Genomic DNA, 14,646 nt, shown 5'->3' on the forward strand with positions numbered 1-14,646 from the left:
AGAGGCTACTAGGTAACAGATGAATAGAGGATGAAACACAAAAATAAGAGCAAACAACAAACAAGTGGGAAGAGAATTAAAACAATGTTAAATTATAATTTAAAGAAGAACTAATGTCAGTACTCCTGATTCCATGAAACAGAAAGGAATGTAACACTTCTAAATTCATTCTGTGAAACCAGTATCACACTCATACCGAAATCAGATAAGTATACCTCAAGGAAAGAAAACTATAGACCAATATCCCCAATGAACTTAGGTGCAAAAATACTTAATAAAAAATTAACAACAAAAAAAAAAAGATTGTACATCCAACCAAGTTGGTTTTGTTTCAGAAATGCAAGGATGCTCTGACATACATAAATCAATAAATGTAATTTTCCACAAAAATAGAATGAAGGACAAATATCACTTAATCATCTCAATAGATGCAACAAGACCTTTGACAAAATTCAGTACCCATTCATGATAAAAACACTGAAGAAACTAGGGATAGAAGGAACCTACCTCAACACCATAAAGGCGATATATGAAAAATGCAAAAACAGTCTCATAGTAAATGGGGGAAATCTCAAAGCATTCCCTTTTAATTCTGGGACAAATTCCGGGATGTTCACCCTCACCACTCCTATTTAATATATTCCTAGAAATCCTAGCCAGAGCAGTTAGGCAAAAGAGCAAAATAGAAGGGGGGCGGGGCGGGTACAGGAAAAGTAGTAGTCCAAATGATCAGTGCTTGCAGATGATATGGTCCTATACTTCAAAGATTGAAGAAACTCCATCGAAAGACTGCTAGAGGGCTGAGGATATAGCTCAGTTGGTAGAATGCTTGCCTCTCGTGCACAAGACCGTGGGTTCAATCCCCAGCATCACGGGGTGGGGGGGATTGCTAGAGCTAATAAATAAATTTGGCAAAGTAGTGGATTACAAAGTTAATATACAAAACTCAATAACTTTCCCGTATACCAACGATGAATCTGCTAAGAACAAAATCAGGAAAACATTCCATTCACAATCGCCTCAAAGAACTAAATAAACAAAACTCCTAGGAATAAATCTAACCAAGGAGGTGAAAGACCTCTATAATGAAAACTCTAGAACGTTAAAGAAAGAAATTGGACAAGACCTTGAAAGCTGGAAGGACCTCCTGTGTTCAAGGATAGGCAGAAGTAATTTTAAAATGGCCTTACTACCAATCCCCATCAAAATACCAATGACATTCCTTTTTTTTTTCCTTTTTTTTTTTTTTTTTTTTTTTTTTTTGCAGTGCTAGGGATTGAACCTGGGGCCTTATACTTGTAAGGCAAGCACTCTACCAACTGAGCTGTATCCCCAGCCCTATATTGACATTCTTAACTAGAAAAAACAATCCTTAAATTAATATAGAAGAATAAAAGACCCAAATAGCCAACACAGTTCTGAACCAAAAAAGCAATGCTGGAGGCATCATACTACCTGACTTCAAATTATACTACAGAGCTATAGTAACAAAAACTACATGGTACTGGCAGACACATGGACCATTGATACAGAATAGAAGATACTGAGACAAGCTCACACATCTGCAGTCATCTGATCCTTCACAAAGGTGCCAAAAACATACATTGGAGAAAAGACAGCCTTTTTGACAAATGATGTTGGGAAAACTGGTTATCCATATGTAAAAGAATGAAACTAGACACTTATCTCTCACTGTACACAAAAATCAGGTCAAAATGATTCAATTCTAAGAATTAGACCAGGAACTGTTTAACTCCTGGAAGAAAAAACGTAGGTCCACACTCCAGGACACAGGCACAGGCAACAGCTTTCTCAATAGGACCTCTAAAGCTCAGGAAATAATAAATGGGATGGTATCACATTAAAAGCTTCTGTGCAACAAAGGTAACATTAGGAATGTGAAGAAAAAACCTACAGGATTGGAGAAAAATCTTTGCTAGGTACTTTTCTGACAAAAGATATGTAAAGAACTAAACAACAAAAGAATAAATAAGCCAATTAATAAATGGGTAAATGTATTAAGTGACACTTCTCAAAAGAAGAAATATAAATGACCAACATATATATGAAAAAATATTCAACATCTTTAGCATTTAGGGAAATGCATTTCAAAACTACACCAAGATTTCATCTCACACCAGTCAGAATGGTAGTCATCAAAAATATAAGAAAAAAGGGGCTGAGATTGTAGCGCAGTGGGGTACAGCACTTATCTAGCATGTGTGAATCACTGAGTTTGATCCTAGCAACACATAAAAATAAATAAATAAAATAAAATAAAGGTATTGTGTCCATCTCTAGCTAAAAAAAATTTTTTAAAGAATATAAGAAATAGTAAATGCTGAAGAGAATGGGGAGAACAAAGAACATTGTTATACCATTGGTGAAATTATAAATTAGTACATCCACTATGGAAATCAGTATGGAGGCTCCTCAAGAGACTAGGCATAGGACTGGGGAGATAGCTCAGCTGGTAAAGTGCTTGCCTTACAAGCACAGGTCCCTGGGTTCAATCCCCAGCACCGCAAAAAAAAAAAAAAAAAGAGAGTCTAGGCATGAACTACGGTGTGACCCAGTTATACCACTCCTCAGTATTTAGCCTAAAGAATTACAGTCATCATATTAGATTTATAGCAGCACAATTACCAGTAGCCATCTGTGAAATAGCCTAGGTGTCCATCAATAGATAAATACATTTTAAAAATGTATATAAGGGACTGGGGATATAGCTCAGTTGGTAGTGCTTGCTTTGCATGCACAAGGCCCTGGGTTCAATTCCCAGCACCACCAAAAAAAAAATGTATATATACGCAATGGAGTCATAAGGAAAAATGCAATTATGTCATTTGCAGAAAAATGGATAGAACTAGAGACCAGGTTAAGCAAAGTAAGTAAAACTCACAAGGCCAGAGAACCTATGTTTTCTCTCGTATGTGGAAGCTAGAGAGGAAAAGGAGAAAAAGGAAAATATCTCTTGAAAATCAAAAAGAGATTAGTAGAGGAAAGGGATGAGGGAAGTGCTGGGGAGTGATATTAGCCCACTTATATTATTATATTGTATGCTTGTACAAATATATAACAACAAATCACAGTAATCTATCAACTACAATTCATCAGTATAAAAAAATGTGGAATAAAAAAACAGTAAGAAATTTTCAAGAAATACTAAAAAAAAAAGAAATTAAGGTCTGTAGTTGCTGCTCAGTGGTAGAGCGCCTGCCTAGCATGTTTGAGACCCTGGGTTTGAGCCTCGGTGTCAAAAAATAAATAATATAAAGGTATTGTGTCCATCTACAACAACAACAAATTTTTAAATAAATAAATAAAAAGAAATGGGATTATAATGGTCAATGAAAGAACACTTGCCTAGCTTGTGTGAGACCCTGTGGTCAATCCACAATGCTGCAGAAAGGGCTGTGGGAGCCATAAATGGAGAACTTCTATAATACATCTTCAATACATTATGCTTGCAATATTAATTTATATTCTGTGATCACTGTATTTGATCCAGTGGATAGTAAGGCTCGTGAAAGGAATTAAATGACAGAGCAGTAGAGCAAATGGAAAAATATCATACAGATTCTCATTTTAATTCATTATAGTTCAGTTTTAGTTATTGATTACCTGTCAGTAGTGATGCTATTTGATGCTATGCAAAATTTGTTAATCAAAATGGGATACTAAAGCAAATCATGCTCTTTTTTTAAATTTATTTTTATTGTAAACAAATGGGATACATCCTGTTTCTCTGTTTGTACATGAAGTAAAGGTATACCATTTGTGTAATCATACATTTACATAGGGTAATGGTGTTTGATTCATTCTGTTATTTTTTCCTCCCCCCCACCCCTCCCACCCCTCCCACCTCTCTTTTCCCTCTATACAGTCCCTCCTTCCTCCAATCTTGCCCCCCTCCCACCCCCCATTGTGTGTCATCATCTGCTTATCAGCGAGATCATTTGTCCTTTGGTTTTTTGAGATTGGCTTATCTCACTTAGCATGGTATTCTCCAGTTTCATCCATTTGCCTGCAAATGCCATTATTTTATTATTCTTTATGGCTGAGTAATATTCCATTGTATATATATCACAGTTTCTTTATCCATTCATCAATTGAAGGACATCTAGGTTGGTTCCACAGTCTGGCTATTGTGAATTGAGCAGCTATGAACATTGATGTGGCTATATCTCTGTAGTATGCTGATTTTAAGTCCTTTGGGTATAGGCCAAGGAGTGGGATAGCTGGGTCAAATGGTGGTTCCATTCCAAGCTTTCTGAGGAATCTCCACACTGCTTTCCAGAGTAGCTGCACTAATTTGCAACCCCACCAGCAATGTATGAGTACTTTTTTCCCCCACATCCTCACCAACACCTATTGTTGCTTGTATTCTTCATAATCGCCATTCTAATTGGGGTGAGATGGAATCTTAGGGTAGTTTTGATTTGCATTTCTCTTATTACTAGAGATGTTGAACATTTTTTCATATATCTGTTGATTGCTTGTAGATCTTCTGTGAAGTGTCTGTTCATTTCCTTAGCCCATTTGTTGATTGGATTATTTGTATTCTTGGTGTAGTTTTTTGAGTTCTTTATAGATTCTGGAAATTAGTGCTTTATCTGAAGTATGAGTGGCAAAGATTTTCTCCCACTCTGTAGGTTCTCTCTTCACTTTGCTGAGAGAAAGCTTTTTAGTTTGAATCTATTCCAGTTATTGATTCTTGCTTTTATTTCTTGTGCTATGTAAGTCCTGTTAAGAAAGTCTGATCCTAAGCCAAATAGGTGAAGATTTGGACCTACTTTCTCTTCTATAAGATGAAGGGTCTCTGGTCTGATTCCAAAGTCCTTGATCCATTTTGAGTTGAGTTTTGTGCAGGGTGAGAGCTAGGGGTTTAGTTTCATTCTGTTGCATTTGGATTTCCAGTTTTCCCAGCACCATTTGTTGAAGAGGCTATCTTTTCTCCATTGCATTTTTTTGGCACCTTTGTCTAGTATTAGAAAATTGTATTTATTTGGGTTTGTGTCCATGTCCTCTATTCTGTACCATTTATCTACCTGTCTATTTTGGTGCCAATGCCATGTCGTTTTTATTACTATTGCTTTGTAGTATAGTTGAGGTTCTGGTATTGCGATACCCCCTGCTTCGCTCTTCCTGCTAAGGATTGGTTTAGCTATTCTGGGTTTCTTACTCTTCCAGATGAATTTCACGATTGCTTGCTCTATTTCTGAAAGGTACATCATTGGGATTTTAATTAGAATTGCATTGAATCTGTATAGCACTTTTGCTAGTATGGCCATTTTGACAATATTAATTCTGCCTATCCAAGAACATGGGAGATCTTTCCATCTTCTAAGGTCTTCCTCAATTTCTTTGTTCAATGTTTTGTAGTTTTCATTGTAGAGATCTTTTACCTCTTTGGTTAGGTTGATTCCCAAGGTTTTTTTTTTTTTTTTTTTTTTTTTGAGGCTATTGCAAATGGAATTGTTTTCCTCATTTGCCTTTTAGATGTTTCATCGCTTGCATATAAAAATGCTTTAGATTTATGCGTGTTGATTTTATAGCCTGCTATTTTGCTGAATTCATTGATGAGGTCTAAAAGTTTTCTGGAGGAGTTTTTTGGATCCTCTAAATATAGAATCATGTCATCAGCAAATAGTGACAGCTTAAGTTTCTCTTTTCCTATTCGTGTCCCTTTAATTTATTTAGTCTGCCTAATTGCTCTGGCTAGAGTTTCGAGGACAATGTTGAACAGAAGTGGTGAAAGAGGACATCCCTGTCTTGTTCCCATTTTTAAAGGGAATGGTTTCAGTTTTTCTCCATTAAGAATGATGTTGGCCATGGGCTTAGCATAAATAGCCTTTACAATGTTCAGGTATGTTCCTACTATTCCCATTTTTTCTAGTGTTTTGAGCATGAAGGAGTGTTGTATTTTGTTGAACGCTTTTTCTGTGTCAATTGAAATAACCATATGGTTCTTATCCTTAAGTCTATTGACATGATGGATTACGTTTATTGATTTACGGATGTTAAACCATCCTTGCATTCCAGGGATGAACCCCACTTGATCGTGGTACATGATTTTCTTAATATGTGTTTGGATATGGTTTGCCAATGTTTTGTTAAGGATCTTTGCATCTATATTCATCAAGGATATTGGTCTAAAATTTTCTTTCCTTGATGTGTATTTTCCTGGTTTGGGTATGAGGGTGATCTTAGTTTCATAGAATGAGTTTGGTAGGGTCCCCTCCTTTTCTATTTCCTGGAATACTTTGAGAAGTATTGGAATGAGTTCTTCTTTGAAGGTCTTGTAAAACTCAGCTGAGAATCCATCTGGTCCTGGGCTTTTCTTGGATGGTAGGTTTTTAATGGCTTCTTCTATTTCATTGCTTGATATTGATCTGTTTAAATTGTGTATGTCCTCCTGGTTCAGTTTGGGAGGAGCATTTGTCTCTAGAAATTTGTCAATGTCTTCGGTAATTTCTATTTTGTTGGAATACAGATTTTCAAAGTAACTTCTCATTATGTTATGTATCTCAGTGGTGTCTGTTGTAATATTTCCTTTTTCATTACGAATTTTAGTAATTTGAGTTTTCTCTCTCCTTTGTTAGTGTGGCTGAGGGTTTGTCTATTTTGTTTACTTTCTCAAAGAACCAACTTTTTGTTTTGTCAAGTTTTTGAATTGTTTCTTGTGTTTCAATTTCATTGATTTCATTTCCTGTCTTCTACTACTTTTGCTGTTCTTCTGTTCTTCTTTATCTAGGGCTTTGAGCTGTAATGTTAGGTCATTTAGTTGTTGCCTTTTCATTCTTTTCTGGAATGCGCTCCATGCAATGAATTTTCCTCTTGGTACTGCTTTCATAGTGTCCCAGAGATTTTGATTTGTTGTTTTGTCATTCTCATTGACCTCTAAGAATTTTTTTATCTCCTCCCTGATGTTTTCTGTTATCCATGTTTCATTCAATAGCATATTATTTAGTCTCCAGGTGTTGGAGTAATTTCTGTTTTTTATTTTGTCATTGATTTCTACTCTCAGTCCATTATAATCTGATCGAACACAAGGCAGTATCTCTATTTTTTTGCATTTCCTAAGTGCTGCTTTGTGGCATAACATATGATCTATTTTTGAGAAGGTTCCATGTGCTGCTGAGAAGAAAGTGAATCTGCTTGTTGATGGATGGAATATTCTATATATGTCTGTTAAGTCTAGGTTATTGATTGTGTTATTGAGTTCTATGGTTTCTTTGGTTGGTTTTTGTTTGGAAGATCTATCTAGTGCTGACAGCAGTGCATTAAAGTCACCCAGAATTATTGTGTTGTGGTCTATTTGATTCCTGAAATTGAGAAGGATTTGTTTGATGTACAGGGATGCACCATTGTTTGAGGCATAAATATTTACTATCGTTATGTCTTCCTGATTTATGGTTCCCTTAAGCAGTATGAAATGTCCTTCTTTATCCCTTCTGACTAACTTTGGCTTGAAGTCCACTTTATCTGATATAAGGATGGAAACCCCCGCTTTTTTACTGAGTCCATGTGCGTGGTAGGTTTTTTCCCATCCTTTCACCTTTAGTCTGTGGATGTCTTTTTCTATGAGATGAGTCTCTTGCAGGCAACATATTATTGGGTCTTTCTTTTTAATCCATTCTGCCAGTCTGTCTTTTGATTGATGAGTTTAGGCCATTAACGTTCAGGATTATTATTGAGATATGATTTGTATCCCCAGTTATTTGGGCTTATTTTTGGTTTTTAAGTTGGCTTAGTTTCTCCTTTGAGTTGTTTTTCTCTAAGGTAGTTCCTGCCTTTGCTAACCTTATTGTTGTTTTTCATTTCCTCCTCATGGATTATTTTGTTGAGAACATTCTATAGCGCAGGCTTTCTATTTGTAAATTCTTTTAACTTTTGTTTATCATGGAAGGATTTTATTTCATCTTCAAATCTGAAGGTTAGTTTTGCTGGGTATAGGATTCTTGGTTGGCAACCATGTTCTTTCAGAGCTTGAAATATGTTGTTCCAGGCCATTCTAGCTTTTAGAGTCTGGGTTGAGAAGTCTGCTGCTATCCGTATTGGTTTCCCCCTATATGTAATCTGATGGTTTTCTCTCGCGGCCTTCAAAATCCTATCTTTATTTTGAATGTTAGGCATTTTCATTATAATGTGCCTTGGTATGGATCTGTTGTGATTTTGTGCATTTGGTGTTCTGTAAGCCTCTTGTATTGGATTTTCCATTTCATTCTTCAGGTTTGGGAAATTTTCTGATATTATTTCATTGACTAGGTTGTTCATTCCTTTGGTTTGTATCTCTGTGCCTTCCTCAATCCCAATAATTCTTAAATTTGGTCTTTTCATGATGTCCCATAGTTCTTGGAGATTGTGTTCATGATTTCTTACACCATCTTCTTTGTTTGGGCAACTTTATTTTCAAGATTAAATATTTTGTTTTCATTGTCTGAGGTTCTGTCTTCCAAGTGGTCTAGTCTTTTGATGATGCTTTCCATTGATTTTTTTATTTGGTTTATTGTTTCCCTCATTTCAAGGATTTCTGTTTTTTTTTGTTTGTTTGTTTGTTTTTTTAGAATCTATCTCTTGTTTAAATGATCTTTTGCTTCCTGCAGTTGCTCTTTCAACTGCTTATTGGTATTATCATTCATTGCCTGCATTTGCTCTCTTATCTCATCCTTTGCTTCACAAATCATCTTAATCATGTATAATCTGAAGTCCTTTTCTGACATTTCTTCTAACGTACTGTCATTGGATTCTATTAATATAGTCTAGATTTGTTTGGATCATTTTCTTCCCTTGTTTTTTCATGTTGTTCATGTCTCTTCCCCTCTAGCAGTGCAGATCTGGGGTATTGCAGATTCCCCCCTATAGGCTTATAGTGGCCCTTATAGATTTCCTAATCCTTTTCTTCAAGGGGGAGATCAATATTAGCAGTGCCCAATTCAGACACTATGCAATCCTAGACCAAATAGCTCCTATGAGGACATTAACAATATTGTCATAATAAACAGAATGAGTTCAATTATTATCTTCAGTATAACAAATAGTTTTGCAATAAGGTCCGCAGTTTCTAATGGAGGAGAAAGAGTATGCAGAGGGATGTAGAATGTGGCTGTTAATGGGATAAGAAAAGAATATACAGAAGTTCTAGATAATAGAAAGTGAGAGTATAATCAAAAGAAATTGTTTGTTAGCATGCAAAAAAGGGAGAAAGAGACTCTGAGGGAACAGGTAAACAAAAGGAAAAGAGAGCAAGAAAAGTAAAGAAATAAAAAAAATTGTTCAATAAGGGATTGCTTTTTTTTTTTTATTTTTTATTTTATTTTGCGGTGCTGGGGTTTGAACCTGGGCCTTGTGCTTGCAAGGTAAGCACTCTACCAACTGAGCTATATCCCCAGCCCCAAAATTGTTCAATAAGGAGCAAAAAGAAAATCTACACTATAACAGTCATATAGTATTCAAACCTCCCACTCTTTAGTAGCCTGATGCATTAGGGGTACCTGACAATGAGCTTCAAGTCTCCAGCAGGTGTCTCAGGATGGGATTTGCCCCACCTAAAGATGGGAGATACAGCTTCCAGGATTATCCAAGATGGCCACTCTGGCTTCCAAATGTGTTGGCAAATGGGGAGCTGCAACGCAGGGTTTGGATGTGGTCAGCTAGGGGTCCTGGAGGCAGGGTGCAGTTGGTCAGGCAGGGGTCCTGGAGGTGGGGTGTGTTTTGTGTGTTGCGGGATCCTGGAGTCAGGGTGCGGTGAGTTGGTCTGGGGTCCTGCTGATAGGGCGCAGACAGTTGGTCTGGGGGTCCTGGCAGCAGGGAGAAGTCAGTCGATGTGAGGGCCTCCGAGGCAGGGAGTGATAGGTCAGGCTGAGGGATCCTGGAGATGGGACTCAATCAGTCCCGCCAGGGGTCCAATGGGGCCTGACTGTTGTCTCAAAATGCCGGCAGCCACGTATAATCAAACCTGCAGGTACTGTGACAGTGAACTTCCAGGCAACAGCAGGCAGCTGGCGCTCCACTGGTGGTTGGCAATCAGTTTGTTGACTGCTGTCAGATGATTGGGAGGTGAACCTCGAGCGTTGGGTAATGGATAGGTGTAAGGCAGGTGATGGACAAGCAAGAGGCAGGCAAATGGCAGATGATAGGCACCTGACAGTGAGAAATCTGCACTCAAAAAGGCGTTGATATGCTGGCAGACTGCAGGTGATCACAGTATACAAATGGGGTAAACGGGATTGATAAGCAGCAAAAACTGCCTCACCAAGGAACAGATACCTTTTGCTTGAAACTGGAGTTACGGAGTGGCAAGGAACGCAGCCTCCCTCTAGTCTGCCATCTTGGATCCTCCCCATGCTACCTCTTAATGCATATTTTTAAACCAAATTCAGAAAACCAAACATGATTTCTTTCTTCTGCTTTCTTCAGAAGTACTATGGGCGTAAATCCCCAATTGGCAGAGATGTTTGCCGCCTGCGAAAGGCCTACTACAATGCCCGGCATGAGGCATCTGCCCAAATTGATGAGATTGTGGGAGAAACAGCAAGTGAGGCAGACAGCAGTGAGACCTCAGTCTCTGAGAAGGAGAATGGGCATGAGAAGGATGATGATGTAATCCGCTGTATCTGTGGCCTCTACAAGGACGAAGGCCTCATGATCCAGTGTGACAAGTGCATGGTGAGAGTCAGGAGGTGAAGCACAAGCCTGTTCCTGATGAGCATGGTGACTGTATTCAAAGATGCAGCCCACCCCTCTTATAGCATGGTGGCCTTTTTTATGCACTCTTAATTTAACATTGGTTCCTGTTATCTCTCAGTGTTAACCACATTATCTTTCCCCTCTTTTATATCTCTTTCATTCCCTGTTCCCTTCTTTTTCTACCTCTTGTTCTCTCTGCCTATTTTTACTGCACATTTATCACATGATCTAGAGATAGTATTTAGACAAGTGCTTTACCTAGAAAAACATAGATAGCACACTTTAAGTAATGCATGCTTATAGAGACTGCAATGTACAAATACACATAGGTCTCCTGATGCAAGAGTCAAGGCCCAAATGTGAGCCCTAATATCTTCACTTAATACATGTGAACTCGTTACCTTATATGCAGAGTGGGTCTGTAAGTAACACATAGGATTGTCGAGAGGATAAAGTTAAATAAGGGTACGTGAAAACATTTTGTGACTACAAGAGTTTCACAGTAGTCACATCATAAATGTATATTACTTAGTAGTAGTTTCATATCCATCTTCTTATTCTCTCTCCATCTTATTTGCCCAGATCTATGTATTATGAATGAATTTGTATACCTGTTCAGACCTGTTTTACTGTTTATCTTTAATTTTTATCCACCCACTTATCCTGTTTTACTTTACCCTGTCATACTGCTTTTTTTTATTCTTAGCCCCTAACACTCCTTGATACATCCAAATCCCTTTATCACCCATCATCTGTACATTTTTCTATAGGTGTGGCAACACTGTGACTGTATGGGAGTAAACTCAGATGTGGAACACTACCTTTGTGAGCAGTGTGACCCAAGGCCTGTGGACAGGGTAAACTGACTTCTGATCTATAAGTAAAAGATGTAGCATGTGGTATCTTATGCACCCTGCTCTGATTACACAGACTTTCCTCTGATAAATTGTTCAACCTCTGATAAATTGCTAGTCCTCAGTTTCTTAAACTTTATATTGAGGGTAATTCTGCCCTTGATTTTCTCAGGAGTCTGCTTAAATAAAAAGTAAAATAGGGCTGGGGATATAGCTCAGTTGGTACGCGTGCTTGCCTCGTAAGCACAAGGCCCTGGGTTCAATCGCTAGCACCACAAAAACAAAAACCAACAACAAAAGTAAAATCTATGGAAGAAATCTTAGAAATCTATGGAAGGAATGGCACTATATGTAACTAAGGTTTTGCCAGGCATGGTGGCACATGCCTTTAATCCCAGAGACTCAGAAGACTGAGGCAGGAAAATTGCAAATTTGAGGCCAGCCTCAGCAACTTAGTGAGACCCTAAGCTACTAAAAATAAAATATAAAATGAAAGGTCTGGGGATGTAACTCAGTGGTAAAACACCCCTGTGTTCAATTCCCAGTACCAAAAATAATCCCCCTTCACACATTTTCAGATATCTCCTAGATGACAGTGAGCAACCATACAATTAGTGCTTCATAGAATATTGTTTGAAATACTTAGCCTATTAGTTTTGCCCTCTACCTTCACTTTTCCAGGTCTAATAACTAGTTGTTTTCATTTTTTGTCATATCTGTAGTGTATTGAAATGAGTGAGTCTTGGTTGGGAATTTTAAGTTTTAGTTATTTTCCTCTCAAAGGATGAATATAGTAATTCTAGCCTTTATCCATTGGCTTTCTGTTCTTACCAGGAGGTACCTATGATCCCTCGGCCCCACTATGCCCAACCTGGCTGTGTCTATTTCATCTGTTTGCTTCGTGATGACTTGCTGCTTCGTCAAGGTATGTACAAAAGCACTAATCCTACTTGTCAGAACAGACCTGTTAGAATAGTAGGAACTATCTGCTATCTACATAATAGTTGTCGTTCCAGATGGCTTTTAATAGCAATTAAATATGGATCTTTACACCTTATATTTACATATGTCACCCTTCCACCATATAATACTAATATATAGAGACAGGTTTATAAAGCTAATTTGAAAACTAGGAAAGCCACATAAGGAAGTCCAAGAGATGGAAGAACTCCCTCAGGTTATTCTCATAGAATTGATTATCATCACAATTAAACTTTTAGATTTCTGTATTTATATTGGTGTAGCTTGTGAGTTTTCTTTGTGTGGACCCTGGGTCAGATAATGGATGCCTTACAGAATTCATTCAGGAATCATTTTAACTTTCTCCTTTGTTCTGTGCCTTCCTAGGTGACTGTGTATATCTGATGAGGGATAGTCGGCGCACTCCTGATGGCCACCCAGTCCGTCAGTCCTATAGACTTTTATCTCACATTAACCGAGATAAACTTGACATCTTCCGAATTGAGAAGCTTTGGAAGAATGAAAAGTATGTCCTGAGTTCCTGTCTTTCTTCCAGCTATATATCCTACCAGCAGAGATGAATATGCACTAGAATTTTGCTAGTCAACTAAACTTTCCCTCCTCCCTCCCCCCACCCCATCTCTTTCTTTATTTTTAAGAGAGGAACGGTTTGCCTTTGGTCACCATTATTTCCGTCCCCATGAAACCCACCATTCTCCTTCCCGGCGTTTCTACCACAATGAACTATTTCGGGTACCACTCTATGAGATCATTCCCTTGGAAGCTGTAGTGGGGACCTGCTGTGTGTTGGACCTGTATACATACTGTAAAGGTAAATGATCTGGTCTAGTTAGAAATGACTTTATATCCCATTTATTGATCTATAATTGCCTACTCCATTCTAGTCGTCACAATGTAAAGATTCTTCAGTGCTAGCTATGAAACTTCAAAAAGAAGTATTAAATTTTTTTCTTTCTATCTGGCCCTCAATAAATGTTCATTTCCAGTTTTTTTATTTAGTTAACTTTTTTTTTTTTTTTTTTTTTTTTTTTTTTTTTTTTTTTTTTTTTTGGGTGCTGGGGATCGAACCCAGGGCCTTGTGCTTATAAGGCAAGCACTCTACCAACTGAGCTATCTCCCCAGCCCCTTTAGTTAACATTTTTAAATATTGTGTAATAAATTCACTTTTGTGACCCTGGGCAGGATACTTAATATATATGTTTTCTTGGTGAACATAGGATTTGTATTTAAAAGAGTTTTGTAAAGATTAAATAATACACAAAAGGACTTAGAGAGTTTATGGCTTACAGTAGAAGTCCAATGTATGTTAGTTGTCATTTTTAGTATAGTCCATTTACTTATTAACTTTTCTCTCAGCATCATAGCAAAGTAATATATATTCCATTCCAGTACTGGCAAACATCTTGCAGCTCTGTAACACAAATGACGCTTTCCATTTGAAGTGTTAGCTTCCAGATGTTCTTCCCTCTTATTTATACCCCCTTTCTTTTGTCTTAACTCCATATAATATATTCTGTTTTTCCCTCAAAATATTTACATAATCTACATTTCTTGTTTCTTCCTATCATGTAGTTTTATTCTTCTCAATGTATTCCTTGTCTCCTTTTTGGATACTGTTATCTAGGAACTGACCACCAGTGCTTATTAATTCAGCCTCTCCAGATAAATATGTTTTCCTTTTATGAGTTTAGCTGCTCTCCCAAAGATGTGTGGTGGCTTCTAGGCAGCTCATGAAAGGGAAGGGGAAATTGGATTCTTTAAAACAGTGTTTGGACTCACAGGGAGACCCAAAGGAGTAAAGGAACAAGATGTGTACATCTGTGATTATCGTCTTGACAAGTCAGCACACCTGTTTTACAAGATTCACCGGAATCGATATCCTGTCTGCACCAAACCTTATGCCTTTGATCACTTCCCCAAGAAGCTCACTCCCAAAAGAGATTTCTCAGTAAGTTACTTTGTTTTCTTGATGCTACATGTAAGGACAGTCTAGTTTATGCATGAAAGTGGCAGTCTTCACGTCTCTCTGCTTCTCTGTCCTGTTTCTATCTCAAACTGGGGAAATCTCCATCTCTGTGGGAGACATTTTTGAACATCATAAATACATTTCCTCATAAGG

General features: G+C 37.6%; 1 protein-coding gene across 4 annotated transcripts in view; it reads left to right on the forward strand.

Moving 5' to 3' along the window:
- The window catches only part of Ash1l (ASH1 like histone lysine methyltransferase), a 199,000-nt gene that overhangs the window by 177,999 nt on the left and 6,355 nt on the right, over positions 1-14,646 (forward strand). For all 4 annotated transcript variants that reach the window (XM_047567330.1, XM_047567337.1, XM_047567313.1 and 1 more), the window contains 6 exons: positions 10,423-10,671; positions 11,463-11,549; positions 12,381-12,471; positions 12,894-13,032; positions 13,166-13,338; positions 14,309-14,475. In XM_047567330.1, the coding sequence (XP_047423286.1) occupies positions 10,423-10,671; positions 11,463-11,549; positions 12,381-12,471; positions 12,894-13,032; positions 13,166-13,338; positions 14,309-14,475 (906 nt within the window). The remainder of the gene's footprint in view (positions 1-10,422; positions 10,672-11,462; positions 11,550-12,380; positions 12,472-12,893; positions 13,033-13,165; positions 13,339-14,308; positions 14,476-14,646) is intronic.

The sequence above is a fragment of the Sciurus carolinensis genome, chromosome 1 (assembly GCF_902686445.1).
Source record: "Sciurus carolinensis chromosome 1, mSciCar1.2, whole genome shotgun sequence".
Taxonomy (NCBI): Eukaryota; Metazoa; Chordata; class Mammalia; order Rodentia; family Sciuridae; genus Sciurus; species Sciurus carolinensis.